General features: G+C 41.4%; 1 protein-coding gene across 1 annotated transcript in view; it reads right to left on the reverse strand.

Annotated features, from left to right (window-relative positions):
- WNK1 (WNK lysine deficient protein kinase 1) overlaps positions 1–14,998 on the reverse strand; it is a 179,363-nt gene that overhangs the window by 84,464 nt on the left and 79,901 nt on the right. The window contains 6 exon segments of the mRNA XM_030549258.1: positions 469–551; positions 1,439–1,539; positions 1,541–1,773; positions 2,026–2,117; positions 2,120–2,244; positions 3,406–3,494. Coding sequence (XP_030405118.1) covers positions 469–551; positions 1,439–1,539; positions 1,541–1,773; positions 2,026–2,117; positions 2,120–2,244; positions 3,406–3,494 — 723 coding nt within the window.

A 14,998-nucleotide genomic window follows, 5' to 3' on the forward strand; every position in this document is an offset into this window, starting at 1 on the left:
CAAAATAGGTGCCTAAAGTTAGGCTCTGAACTATTGTTGCTGGATTTTACAAAGTGCTAAGCTCCCAGCAGTTCATAACTGAAGTCAGAGCTTACAAGTACTTTGCACTGTCAATCAGGCCATTATTCAGGTGTTAAGTATGAATTTGGAAGTCTAACTTTAAGCACCCTTCTGAAAATCTTGGCCTTAAAAACTTTATTATCTGCACGCAATAACGTCAGTCACACAACCTGCCCTCACTACAGTATGTCTTCCACCTCCTCCAGGCTCCGCAACATGTCCTATATTGAACTAAGGTCTTCAGGGCAGAGTTTACTTTCATTGTGTCATTTACAGTATCCAGTACACAGGCAGTTTTAAATATTTTACTGATTAAGAGGAGAACTGGTCCAAAACTAAGATTCTCTCCTCCAATATAGCAAACCTATATATGGGTATATCTCTGAATATTCCATCTCAGAGCTCCACCTCCAACTCTGAACTAAACTCATCTGTATTATCGGGAGATGAATGTGGAAAGCCACTGACAATCATTTCAACAGCTCCTTCACCTAGACAGAGTTATCAAAAAGTCATTCCAACTAAATGTGGAAATAAGAAGTTTGCTCTTTTGAAAATGTTACGAGGTCCTCTCTGCTAACCAGGGGTTCTTTATTATTAGAAGGATGAACAGCCTGATGCCTTGCACACATAACTATATCTTTCAAATCTGAGTATATCCAAAAAAGATCTTAATATCCAGCTGCCTATACAGGGCAAATAGTAACTTATGTTCTCTCTCTCATTTATTAGTGCATATATGGATGGAAGATCAACTAGCCTCTCACTATTTTCTGTTCCTCTTACAATTGAGCAGGTTGAATACGGCTTAAAACCCAGAGCCTTGGGCATGAGCCCGGGTGGCAGGCAGGCAGGAAGAGGGAAGACCCCTTCCAACCTGCTAAACTTAACTACAAGCCTAACTTTATAACTATAACACTATTTACACAATACTAACTATATATATTATAACTACAACAACTATCTAATACTGGGAAGCAAAAGCTAGGAGAGTGGAGGACAGCTATGCCGCGCTCCACAGTTCCAACAACTGGCACAGGCGGAAGAAGGAACTGAGGGGATGCTGGGTCGTCTGGGGTATATATCCAGTGCCATTAAGGTGCCACTCCAGGGACTCCACAGCCGACCCACCGGTGTTGCTAGAGTAAAAATTCTCCAACAATTGTGCACGCAGCACGCACACACCTAACTGGAATCTATATGAGCAAGCACTCGAAGAACAGCAAACATTACTTGGATACCCCACTGTAGGCAGAATTATCAGCATCATAAACCTGATTTTTCATTTGAAAAGGAAATCGGTAAGACTCCCAGAAGGAAGGAGAGTAAAATAAAGGGGGTGGGAATACATCCTGAATGGCTGAGGCAATACACTTACACAGAACAGATATGCCGGGCTGTTGATATTGCAATTGTTGGTGCTGATCAGCCTCTGGCTCTTCAGGCTCTACTTGTGTGGACACTGATGCTGAAGTAGTGGGGGATGGCAGTGATGCCAGCAGCAGATGGAGGGTGCTTTGCCGCTGTCTGGGTAGCATTTGTTTGCAGCTGCTCCAACTGCTGCTTCTGACTGATTTCTTCCTGCTTTCTTTTCTCCTGCTCTTCTCGTACCAACTGACGCTGCTCTCGCTTTCGCTTGATCAGAGACACTCTGTCCTTGATCGCTTTGGCCATTGTCTTGTGATCCCCTTCACAGACATACCCTGACTCCACCTAAAGCAGGACACATGGATGTTCGATATTACATCTTGCCACACCAATACAACAAGTACAGCTCTGTTGTATAATCTTCAATTTCCCAGTCTCCTCTGAAGGTTAGCTCCAAACACAACCAATCTCTCACCTGCTTATGTCTGCCAGGACAATAAAAGGATGGCAGGTTACACCCCAACTTCAGAAGAAAGTGTGTGAGTTGATCTACTCTAAAAAGTTAGAAATGCCCAAAAATGGCATAAGAGCCCTTACCATTTCTTGTGCTACATCCTCTGGGACATCTCTCTCCAAGTCAAAGGAAAACTCTATTGCCTCATTGTCCTTGTATTTGTCCCTTAGCTTTTGATATCCTCAATTCGTAACCAGAGCTTGATGGCAATCTTCTCTCCATCATCTTCCTCTGCTAGTTCTACCCGCACACCAGTCTCTTCCTGGAAGAAGGCGTGGTTCAAAAGGTCCTTGATAGCATATCTATACATACCAGGACAGAGAAATGGAAAGGAATAGAAGATACACAATGATTAGGTTTTGACAAAATTAGTAAGGAACATCATCTTCCTTGAATGGCGATCCCAAAAAGCTTACTCTCAGCTTTTCATACTACTCCCATTAACTCCTCTGTTTGTTTTTTGGGATGGGGGGGATTAAATCTGCTCTTTCAATTTTTGAAACTTTTCAAAATGCAATAAAAGATTAACCCCAAGATGATGCAAAAGCATGCAACAGTCAGTGGCTTAAAATTCACTTGCATCTCAACTACAAATACCTAATCCTATCAGCACATCATCACGTTAATTACTTAAAATAATGGCCAGCATATCATAAAATAACTCTTGAAACAGTATGGCTTTATGAAGGTTAAAGTACCATAATGCATCTGTTAGTCCACATACTGGGCACAGCGGACACTGCTATTTAAATAAACAAGTCAGTATTCTATTCAAGATGGCCTCCAAACCCTAGACCAGTCATCTCCTCACTGGTTATCCAACGTATGATTCTGTTTGAGGTCGTATTTATTTCTGACAGCCCTGGCACCTATCATCCCTCTCAGCAAAAGCAAGTAACATTACCAGTGCTGGAGAGAGCCTCACCTATCTTCCTTCCCACAACTGGTAGATGTCAGTGACACTGGGCCTCAGCAACTACGTGGGAGAAGGGTATTTGATGAAAGGAATAATCCTTCATTTCACACTTCCTCTTACCTAGGTTTAATTATGGCCTTATGCCCTACATTTAGGCCTTCAACTTTAGTGCTATTTGGGAAGCATCGGTGTAGATTATATTCCGAACAATACATCCTGCAGGAGTACAAATGGTGATGTCAACCTGTACAGGCACAGTAAGACAGAGCATCACCTGTTCTCTGCTACAAAGAGTAACTGGGTTTGAACACTGTAGTGAATAATCAAATCAGCCAACACAATGTGATCAGTATAAAATAGCCCAAATCACGCTCAGCATCATGTCAGTCAAGACTGCTCTCAAAACCTCAACATTTTATCAGAATTATATGTACGACACTATCTGGAAAGCTTCCAATACATAGTATCTGAAGCCTTATAGGACTATTCCGGTGCTTTAGTCTGTGCTGAAATACAACTGCCCAGGCCTCAAAGACAGTGAGCTTACCTTTCATCTTTGTTTTGTCGGATGCATCCCTCAATGATCTCCTTCACTTCAGGAATTGCTACTTTATCAAAGCTAGCTGGCTTGACTCCCTGAAACACACAGAAGTACCAGTGAGGATACAGCAACAAAGAAGCCCATTAATTAATTTGCAATGATGTTTAATATGAAGGTTGTTTCTGCAGTTCTTAAACACAGACTCATATTCTGTATACACGGGGCCAAGTTCATATCCCTGGTATGAACTACAAGGATAAATCTGGCACAGATGTCTTGTTCCTCAATCATTCATTACTGATCTTTCAAAAACAGATTCACCCTTTTTCTCTACCAGACATCCCCTATATAGTTTGAAGGCTTTAGCAGTTAGGCGCTACTCAGACATTTTAAACTTTAGAAGAATTTGTTGACTAGAGGGGCACATGTCATCTCAGAAGGGAGCATCTTCTGTGCAGATCTACTACACTAATCCACGTGATTACTTCAACACACGCAGCAAAGAGTTACATTGCTTCCTAGAATGGTTCCAAATTACAGTTACACAAAGATTTAGGCACAGATTCATCTTATAGGAAAAAATTCAGCTCCATAAACAATCTGTCTGGATGGTTATGTAAATTGTTCAGTGTCCTAGACAGCCTGATTGGAGACTTCCCTATACCTCAGCCTCTCAATCAAAAATAAATCTGATAAGGCAGGACAGTCTGACACCACAAACAGATGTTATGATTACGCACACAGCTCTAACTGGCAACACTTCACTGACTTTTAGCAACACAAGGGCAGTCTTCTGAAAAAGAAAAAAAAAAAAGAAAAAAAAAGAGTAAGCAAGATCACCTCTTACAGCACTTTTCCATAAGAATCCTATGGAAGCCAGTGCAGATATAGATATATATGGCTAAATTCCCTTATTTCCATTTGACCAACATCCCCATTGATTTTGGTGGCGGCTGTGAACACATTAAGGAAAGCAGAATTGGGCCCACAAAACTTAATTTTACTCAGTTTTCATCTCAACTTAATATTAAAGATGGCAAAATAAACTATTAACTTAAATTCAGCTACCAGGTCTGTTACTTATGGTGTTGATCACAGCACTATCTGTATACCTGAAGTATCAGCTTGCACCTCTGGTGGATCACAATGAAACCAAGCACAGAGCCAGCCCTGAAGTAGCAGTCTAGGAACAGGGCTATATGAGTATTTCAAGCCTTCATGGGTTGTGTCCTGAGCACCTAGAGGACATTCTCCCTTTATGATACCATTAGTTAGGGCAATGTTCTCACCTGGTGGTTACAACATACCACTCTGCCCTTCCCGGTATTTCATAATGGGAGGGAGGTCATAGTTCACTGGCTCTCAACCTTTTCCCTAAGAAACTCAGGCTAACAGTCCCTCATTGAAATGGAAGGGGGCTAACTTAGGGTATGTCTACATCTACAATTTTGCAGCGCTGGTTGTTACAGCTGTATTAGTACAGCTGTATAGGGCCAAAGCTGCAGAGTGGCCACACTTACAGCAACCAGCGCTGCAAGTGGTGTTAGATGTGGCCACACTGCAGCGCTGTTGGGCGGCTTCAAGGGGGGTTCGGGGAACGCGAGAGCAAACCGGGGAAGGAGACCAGCTTCGCCGCGGTTTGCTCTCGCATTCCCCGAACCCTCCTGCAAACCACAGGGAAGGAGACCTGCTTGCTCGGGGATTCGGGGAACGCGAGAGCAAACCGGGGAAGGAGACCTGCTTGATTACCAGAGGCTTCCTCAGGTATGCTGGGATACCGGCTTATTCCACGGAGGTCAAGAAAAGCGCTGGTAAGTGTCTACACTTGATTACCAGCGCTGGATCACCAGCACCGGATCCTCTACACCCGAGACAAAACGGGAGTATGGCCAGCGCTGCAAACAGGGAGTTGCAGCGCTGGTGATGCTCTGCAGATGTGTACACCTCCTAAGCTGCAGCGCTGTAACCCCCTCACCAGCGCTGCAACTTTGTGATGTAGACAAGCCCTTAGTATTGTCTGTAGCTTCCTAGACTAAATTCCCTTCTCTGTTGGTCTGAGGGTGGTTTGTGGACCTTCCAGGCATGCTACACAGCTTATTTTTCTTTCCCAGACACTTCCAAGGGAGGGAGAGGTGAGTTCCAACAGGGATGGATGAGTTGAGGGGGAAGCACTGGAGTCCAGATTTCTAATGCCTTCGATTATTAGCTGTAGTTTTAGTATGCATTGTTCACGCACCTAGAGTAATGAAGAGGTGTATTTAATAACCAAAAATTAAGTATGCTGGATGTATTTCACACAAAAAATCCAAACATCTGGTTGATTGTATTCTGGAGAGCCTGTTTCCTTGCTCTAAACTTTGCTCTAGCTTACAGATCCCTGCAGTTAAGATTCATAAAATTGAAGAGCATAGTGTGACAAAAGTAAGCCCCGGAGCAGGGTCTCTCAGTGAACATTAAGAATGCTTTTTAAAAGCTTTTTTGAAAATGAGAACTTTATCAGAGGCCAATGGCTCAGCTGATAAGACACTAGACCACAGCTTATAAAAGTAAACTTGATACAGCAACATGGGCACTCAATCTCCCAGTTTCCAGCTAAACATTAGCAAGCATTGTACTGCATTGCAATAGATCTTAAAATTATCTTAGGCCATGGCTACACTTAACAGTTCTGCAGCACTGGTAGTTACAGCTGTGTTCGTACAGCTGTGTAGGGCCAGCGCTGCAGTGTGGCCAGACTGACAGCTACCAGCGCTGCAGTGTGGCCACATTTGCAGCGCTGTTGGGAGTGGTGCATTGTGGGCAGCTATCCCAACATTCAAGTGGCTGCAACGTGCTTTTCAAAAAAGGGGGGTGGGGTGGAATGTGACAGGAAGCGTGGGGGAGACAGAGAGAGTGGATTTTTGGAGCTGACACTGTTCTCAGCTCCCAGCCTTGCAAGTTCTAAGGACTGGAAGACACACAGTGCCTACCATTTTAAAAGTTCTGACCCCTTCCCCCACCCCTCTCATTCACTAAATGCAAATTATGCACTCCTAAATAGCTGTCAGACCAGATAAGCATCTGCTCAACATGGACTCCCCCCCCCCCCCCGCCGTGTGAGCATGCTGTTTCTCTCTTCAAGCAAACATCTGTGAACATTCCAAAGTAATTCCCCTGCCTGCCTCCGCTCGCTCAGCAAACAGGAGCTGTGTTTGTTTTTTAAATAAGCAGTTTGGCTGAACTCCGAGCTCCCCCTTTCTTCCGGTTTGTTGTGGACAGGAATTCTGGGATACCTCCTTATACCCCGGAGGTCAATAAAAGCGCTGGTGGGGTCCACACTTGCTGACCAGCGCTGGATCACCAGTGCTGGAATCGCTACACCCGTGGCACGACCGGGTGTACAGCCAGCGCTGCAACCAGGGAGTTGCAGCGCAGGCCGTGCTTTGCAAGTGTGGCCACATCCTAAGTTGCAGTGCTGTAACCCCCTCACCAGCGCTGCAACTCTCTAGTGTAGCCATGGCCTTAATCTTCAACATTCTCCCCAAACTGCTTTTTTTTTTGGTCTCTAATCATCTTACTGCTTAAAGTACTAACAATTAGCAAAGCTAAGTTCTTTAAATATGGTCACTTTCCAAGCTTAAATTGAGAGCAGATATTCAGATTACAAAAGGTAGTTACTTTGGCTACATAATCCACTGTATAATTTATACCCCAAGTATTTCGAGCACAGGTGGCTCCTCAGGTTATGTCTACACTACAACTAGTAGTGTGCCTCCCAGCCCAGATAGACGGACACGTGACAATAGCAGCCGGACACTGTGGCACAGGTTAGTTACTTGAGTACAGACTGGGGGGTGGGGGTGAGAGTGTCAGGCAGATTAATATTGTGGCAACTAGCCTGTTCCACCACCCATGCCATGACAGATACTGCTATTTTAGCACACTAACTCCAAGAAAGCCAGTGTGGCTCTGTACCCAGGCTGGGGAGCACACTCCCAGCTGCATCACAGATAAGTAACTATTGTCCTGAAAGCAGCAAAAGCCTGCATATACTCCAATTTACACCACTGACAGCAGCAACAGAGGTAAGATGTCAGTTAAGGATCTTTGGGTAGATCTCATTTCAGAAAAGCAAAGAAATAAAAATACAAAAATGGCTGGCACAGCTGGACATAAGCTTAAGGAAATAAATGAGACAGTTTCCTGTTCATGGTACTTCATTCTATGCTCCATCCTTGCAACTGCATCAATCTGTAAGTGAAGAGGAAGTTAATAAGGAGGTAACTACAAATGTTACCAAGTTAATGACTGAAAATACTCTTGGATATTTGAAGTTCAGAGATTAAGTACCTTACTATTATCCACTGCCTTAGGCTGTAATCAGTCAGGAAGCCCCTTCTCAACCAAAAAGACCTGGCTGGAATGGATAGCTCAGTGGTTTGAGCATTGGCCTGCTAAACCCAGGGTTGTGAGTTCAGTCCTTGAGGGGGCCATTTGGGGATTGGTCCTGCTTTAAGCAGGGGGAATGGACTAGATCTTCTGAGGTCCCTTCCAACCCTAATAATCTATGATTCTATGAATTACTAAGCACACTGTAACAAGAGAGAAAATGAGGAAAGAGGTCCTGTGCTTCAAGTGACCTTGGCGTTTCATGTGTGCAACCATACACTCTTTCAACAGGCCCTGGAAAGCTTAAGATACTCAAGGGCATACTTTCCGTTTCTTGGCTCAAGCAGTTCATATTAACTAGTTGAGGGGTATGCATGTGTCATGTATTTAGAAGCACAGTTCCCACCTCTTCCCTTCTCCAAGCCCATTAGGATGAATCAGGAGCAGGGACAAGCCAATACATTTTTTTTTAGAAACTGCGAATTCTCACTCCTGAGTGGTGATGCTCAGTTACAACAGCACTGAATACCTGCCACTACTTTTGTGGTTTACTTGTGTTTGTTACAAAGAATAATGGGCTGTTACAAACAGCAGATTCAAGGCACTGACATACATTTAAACAGGTCTAGAAGAGGTACCTGTAACAATACACAAAAATCATCTTTTGGGTGGACATCACAGCATTTAAATACTTCCTTGCATTGATAATGTGCCTATCAACATGATATCCAGACACTATCTATAATAGTCAGGTCTTTAGCTATTAATACAGAATGGACCAAGCTGTAATATAGAAGTTATCAATATTAGCTCAGAAATCAACACAAGACCCAGCTCATGTATAATTAGAAGGCTTTGATGAGGCAGATAGAGTGGATATTTTAACTGGATAAAAATCAAGTTTGTGTTTTGTTTTTTTTAAACACACCAATCTGCATCCACATTTACAATAAAAGTGAGATCACTAGTTGAATATTTTATTCATCTTTCAGAGTAGGTTTGTGAATTTATAAAATCAAACAAAGAGGGTGCTCTAAACTCCAACAGCAGTCTCTAATGTTCCTTGAACAGATCAAAACAAGCTAACATAGGTAACAAACTCCAGAACATTCTTTCAAAATAGTTCTGAATGCCCGGAAAAGAAACAACTGTGTTGTATTTTGCATGATCCGTATCACATTGTTCATATCCAGATTGCATCCAGAAAATTGTAGCAATGAATGCTTATTATCTTCCCTTACCAATTCAGAAGTGTTACTTGTATGTGTTCTTATGGAGCAAATAGTCAATGCTAAGTGATTCTAACACCAAATTAAGCTAAAAGTAGCACAAACAAGATAGGTAAAAATGACGTATCATGATTTAGGATGGTTTTGTTTAGATTTTGAATAATATTTAACCCACTTAGCACTATTTTGTTACTTGTAACTAAAGCACCAAATTAAAAAAAAAAAAAGTTACCTGTGCAAGACCATTAGCTATCTAAAGAAATGTTTCCAATAAGTTATTCTGGAAGATCAGTTTTAAAAGTTCATAGGCACTGCAACCTTCACTCACTCTCAGTTTCTGTACAGCAACAGTCTGTATTACAGCATGATAATTTTGTTATAATTATTCAGAAGAGAACAAGTCACCTCTCTCTGCCAGGCGTGAACAAAATAAGGTGAAGAAAGCCTCAGTTTTCATTATTCCATTATATTTGCTGTTCCCAAAACTTGCACCCCCACATAAGACATTCAAGTTTGTCCTAAATACAAAATTAGGGTCTCCCACTAACTGAAACCAAGCATAGTTTATGTTATGTTAAGTCAGAACAGTCCAGCAGACTTGTTCATGACACACTCCTGCTACAATTGCCTTCCTTGAGCTACATGTGCCTTATCCAGTACAGTAGAAATTCCTACCCACCTCTTTAGCACTGTCCTTGTGAGAGCAGCAACAACAGTGGGAATTAATGACGACAAACACCGGGCAAATCTCTCTCTTGGTAAAATCCATTACGAGAGACACAGACACCAAAAATGGATGAAAGATGAAAAAAATTCCAATATGAGGGTCCGTTAGGGTATAGACTTAACGCACAGCAGAAGGAAAGCAGACGTCAAAATTAAAGGGGAGCATGGTTTCTTGTTTCAAGCTACTTATGCTTCCTTAGCCCTGTACATGAATTTGCAGAAATCAGAGCTCTGTTCTGATGGCTGCTTGCTCCATTCCAGGCCCCAGAACAGAAATGCTAAATGCTAAACAGGTAAGCTTACTCAAGTGTTCCTCCATCACCCCTCCCCTAATAGCAAAGGCATTACAGGGGAAAAGCAGAGTGGGGATCTTTGCTTGCTTTATGCCCCACCTCCAGTCTAGATGGTCTGCTTATTCTCTGCCCATGTTTGCTGCAATAATTAACTCTGCACGTAAACTAGAACCACGTTTGGCTTAACTCCCACCTAGCAAATTAGATACTACCGCACTGAAAGGAGAGGGTCAATGTCCAGTACAACAACCTGACCAAAGTTTGTTGGCACTATTTAATATATTAAGCAAGCAAACAGGCACTGAGCTGTGATTCAGGACATATTTCTGCCTACCAAGTCAATCCAATTAGAGTATGGTGCTAACACCTACTTCAACACCAAAGTCCTTTTTCTCAACATTTAAAAGTATATTTCCTTAATGATTAAAGCACTTACACATTCTGCACCCTTCCTGGCCAGCACTAAGAGTCTACCACAGGAACAGATAACATATATTACAGCTGCAATCATTCTTAAGGTGACTCCCATACTTCACACATTTTATTCCCTTGCCTATACTTCTTAAATTCCAGCCCCCAGCCTCACATATCCTGTACTAGATTGCCCAACTTAAAGTACTTCAAAATTCTCAAATAGAGTATCATTCATCTATGCAACTCTAGTAATTTAAGAACTTGGGAGAGCCTACACAACAGATGTTAGACAAATAAAAACAAAGTACCAAGACCATACCAAGATGAACAAGGCTTGTAAGAATTCCCTAGTAGTTACAAGTGCTGTGAATCTCTTGTTCACAGCTACAGAGCCACTATTTTAAGGTGAAATTAAAAGCAACCTTCCCCCTCTGCCTACTCCTCCCTCCCCCACCAAACTAAGGTCTGATCTGAGCAAATAAATCCCAGCCAATCAATGAGGACACCTGGCACATCATTTAAAGGCTATCTTAAATTTCTGAAGACAACCTCACCCCAAAAATTCTTCTTGGTACTTCCTGGTTCACTGCAGATATCAAAAATGCATTCTATTCTATATAGGATTTTATACTGTTGCTTTACCACCATAGTATCTGAGCACATTCCAATAGCACATTAAGCACATCCAAATTCTGTTACAATGAGACACTTGGTATTTGATAGCACATTCTAGGACATCTTCCTTGAAGATCTCCTTTTACTGACAATCACTGATGAGAAAATTATTAAAAGGTCATCTGAAATACATAGCTGTGCTGACTGCTCCTCACAGCATTGTCAGACATTTTGCACCACAAATATCAGCTCCAGTTTTGCTTAATGCTTTTGCTGTTATGATCATACTACAGCGTGGCGTTAGTAACTCATTGGCAAGTATGACATGCTAAGGTAGTTTCCCCTGCACGTGCTCTTCCGTGAACAGAAATGCCTGTTTTTTACAGTCAGAACAGACTAAAGTTGATTTTCGTGGGAAAAGAATCTTTTATTCCTTGTTCCATTTCATTCTGTAGAATTCTGTCGGCATTTTTCTGGCACAACTATGCAAGTTGCACTGTGCACTTTAATATTCCAATTTTTCAAACCCCCTACTGAAACACTGTTTTCTTTTATTCTTTGAAAAAAGTAGTTTAAGGTCACAGCTCAAAAGGAATTTTACAGCACTGCTTTAATCTCTTTTCCTCAAAACATTAATGTCAGACTTAGGCAGTCCAGAGGCTAATAGAATCAGTGACAAAGTCAAATTACACAAACAAAGTAATTAAAATCTCCATTATTTTTGTGAGGCTGTTAAGTTGCTGGTTTGAGCCAGATATGGGGCTGCTACAAACCATTAGTTTAAGGAATTCAAACACAGCCAATGATTCCAGTGGAAAACAAGTCTCCAATTCATCCCCCAAAGGGCCCTAAGCAAAACTATGCAAGGCAATTAAATTAGTTTACCCCATGATACTCTAAAATACCAACACCTGCTATTAGTTATATCTCCAACCCAGGACGCCTATAAGCTTAACCATTTCTTTCCTTTGACCACCTCCTCCAGTTTACCCCCTGAGCAAATAGAATTCATAAAACCTCAGAAGGCTCTTTCCAGAAAGCTGCCCTTCCAAGCTCTGCTTTTGACTTGTGCACAACTAGAGATTACTGAAAATTACCATCTACATCTGGAAATACATCTCCCAGTACAATTTTCATCTCGATCCTTGAGCTAATCCAATCACAAACTACATTCCCCTTTACTGACTTGAAAAAGGGGACATTGTAGCTATTTATTCAGTCAAAGACAAGTGACCTGTAGAAGGTTGGAGTTGAGATCTGTACTAAAATAATTACAGTATTTCTGATTAGTGACTAAATTAAAGCCAGTTTAAGAAAGCTAGCTTCATTGACTCCATTATTTCAATAGCAACAATTCAAAATTGTAGCTAAACAGTAAGCCAGTACTATGAGATACTGAAGGCTCTACTTTCTACCACAATATACAATTTCCAAGTTACCTCAAACCCGGACTTAAAAAAATTAAATTCCTTCTTACCAAGAGCAAGCCAAAACACATTCTAATGCAGATTAGCAAATTAGACTGTCACAGAATGTACTTGAGTGAACAAGTGTACTCCTCGGCCAAAGACTTGTCGTCCATAAATTCACAATTTACAAAAAAAAAGTTTGTCTCCACCTCACTGCTTCCCCCACATAGACTTGTCACCCCAACTGCTATTTAGTACAAAACCCCAGACATCTCTGCCAATGCAACTTAATCCTTATTTACAGCACCCTTTGCTATTCCATGTCTACCCGTTCTCAGCATAAACTGTCAGCCATGCCAGTTGTATTATTGGCAACAGGCACAAATGGTTGGATGACGCCTTGTTTGTGATCAAGGGCAGAACAATGCATTAACAATGCATCCTTGTAGATCCACATTAAATAGTCAAAATATGAAGTTAAGATGGCTAATTGTTACTTATGCAGATTTACCTGATTTTTGTTTCTTATAAATTTATAAATATAGCTATCTATTGTACACAGTGTATTCTGGGCACTTATCCATAAACTAAAAATCACAGATCTGAACTCAAACCTAGAACACAAGGACATCTGGAGCTCAACTATATGCTTTCTTCAATCTACTCCACAGACTGCTGCAGTGCAGACTAGTTGAAGTTTCTTCACAATTTTTTTGTCTACCCAAGTAGAACCAGTTGCAGTAGTGCAGCATGGAGGTCATGGAATGCATGTTATCATCAAGCCTCTCATAAGACAAACAGATGGAGTCTTCTCACTAGCAGGCAATGAAGACGGTGTGCTTTAGTGATTGCTGTTATTTGACTCTCCAGGAGTCAGTGATGAGCCCTGTATGTGCTATGCTGAATACTATTCTACACGTTATAGGGCAAGTGCCTTTCATTGCAGACAAGGTAGTGGTGTTTATAAGCACATCAAAACAGTTACTTATTAGCATGACTTCAGTCTTTCTGGGATTTAATTCAGAACTGACACTTAAATTCTCCCACTACCCACAGTGTGAAGTATGAGAGTAGGAGTCTATGCTAGATAAAAAAAAGCAGAACTGAATCTTAACATATGGCTGCCATCTCTACCCTTATATCATATCCCTGTAAAAGTGGGGCAATATAGATGAGAATAAACCGGTGATAGGAATGAGCCCTGAAAGAGACTCCATATGTCAGCGCTTTGGGGAAAAGTAGCAACAGTAACAAATTATACATTAATTTTACAGATGTTACTTCAAAAAAAGTCACCACAGATGTCAGACTCTAGCATTTATTTACCTCTTAACACTTGCTATAGGCTTTCACAATGATTACCAATACAAATACATTTCAAATGCTGCAGAATATGACAGTTTCAGCAAGCAGAAACACATACGTACCTAAAGACTAGCTTACCTCTTCCCTCAAAAAAGTATGTAAGCTATTTAACCTTCCTCCATCATTATCCATCAGACATCACAGCATGTCTTATCATTGACTCTTCAGAAGACCTCTTCTATGCCACTGGAAAGCCCAAAACCCTCCTTCCCTATGGTAAAGGCCTCAAGGAATCAACCGTCTGGATGAACTTTTTCTTTTCTGGAAGCTTCTACAAAGTGATATGTTAATGTAATCCCCTCCTTTTATTTGCTAGGTCAACCAGTAATTAATAGACAGGATCAATAGCATAGTAAGTAATATAATATATAGAGACATACCTATCTCATAGAACTGGAAGGAACCCTTGAAAGTTCATCAAGTCCAGCCCTCTGCCTCACTAGCAGGACCAAGTACCGGTCTTGCCACAGATCTCTGAGTGGCCCCCCATAAGGACCTGAACTCACAGCCCTCGGTTTAGCAGGCCAAAGCTCAAGCCACTGAGCTATTCCTCCCCCACAATAGCCATCACACAAGATGGACTATGATGAGACTATTGTACATTCATCTATAGTGATTTCCTTTCACTAAAGTTTAAAAAAAATATTGTGGGAGATAACTTTTGCATCAATATTGAGATAAGGAAAGTATACTTAAATGTTGGTTATTATACAACTTGGTATTTGTAATGATTGAAGTTTAAGAAATCTCCAGGATTTCATTTTCCGTCAGTGTGACAGACTTCCATGGCATCAACAATAACATCCCCATAATCCATAAAACCTATTTACACAGACTCTGAAATACAGTTTTTATAACTTCTGTTTTGCTTTATTTTCGGTGTTATTTTATTTCATGGTATGTTTTGAGAGGTTTTAAATGCAAGTTATGAATGTACTGCAAACAGCAAGTTTTAAGTCCCAGGACCATTTTGGTCAGAAAGGCTAGCAGACCAAGCAAGATTGTGGGTATGTCTACACCAAGGGTAGGCAACCTATGGCATGCGTGCCAAAGGCGGCAGGCAAGCTGATTTTCAGTGGCACTCTCACTGCCTGGGTACTGGCCACCGGTCTGTGGGGCTCTGCATTTTAATTTAATTTTAAATGACGTTTCTTAAGCATTTTTATAACCTTATTTACTC

The sequence above is a fragment of the Gopherus evgoodei genome, chromosome 1, assembly GCF_007399415.2.
Source record: "Gopherus evgoodei ecotype Sinaloan lineage chromosome 1, rGopEvg1_v1.p, whole genome shotgun sequence".
Taxonomy (NCBI): Eukaryota; Metazoa; Chordata; order Testudines; family Testudinidae; genus Gopherus; species Gopherus evgoodei.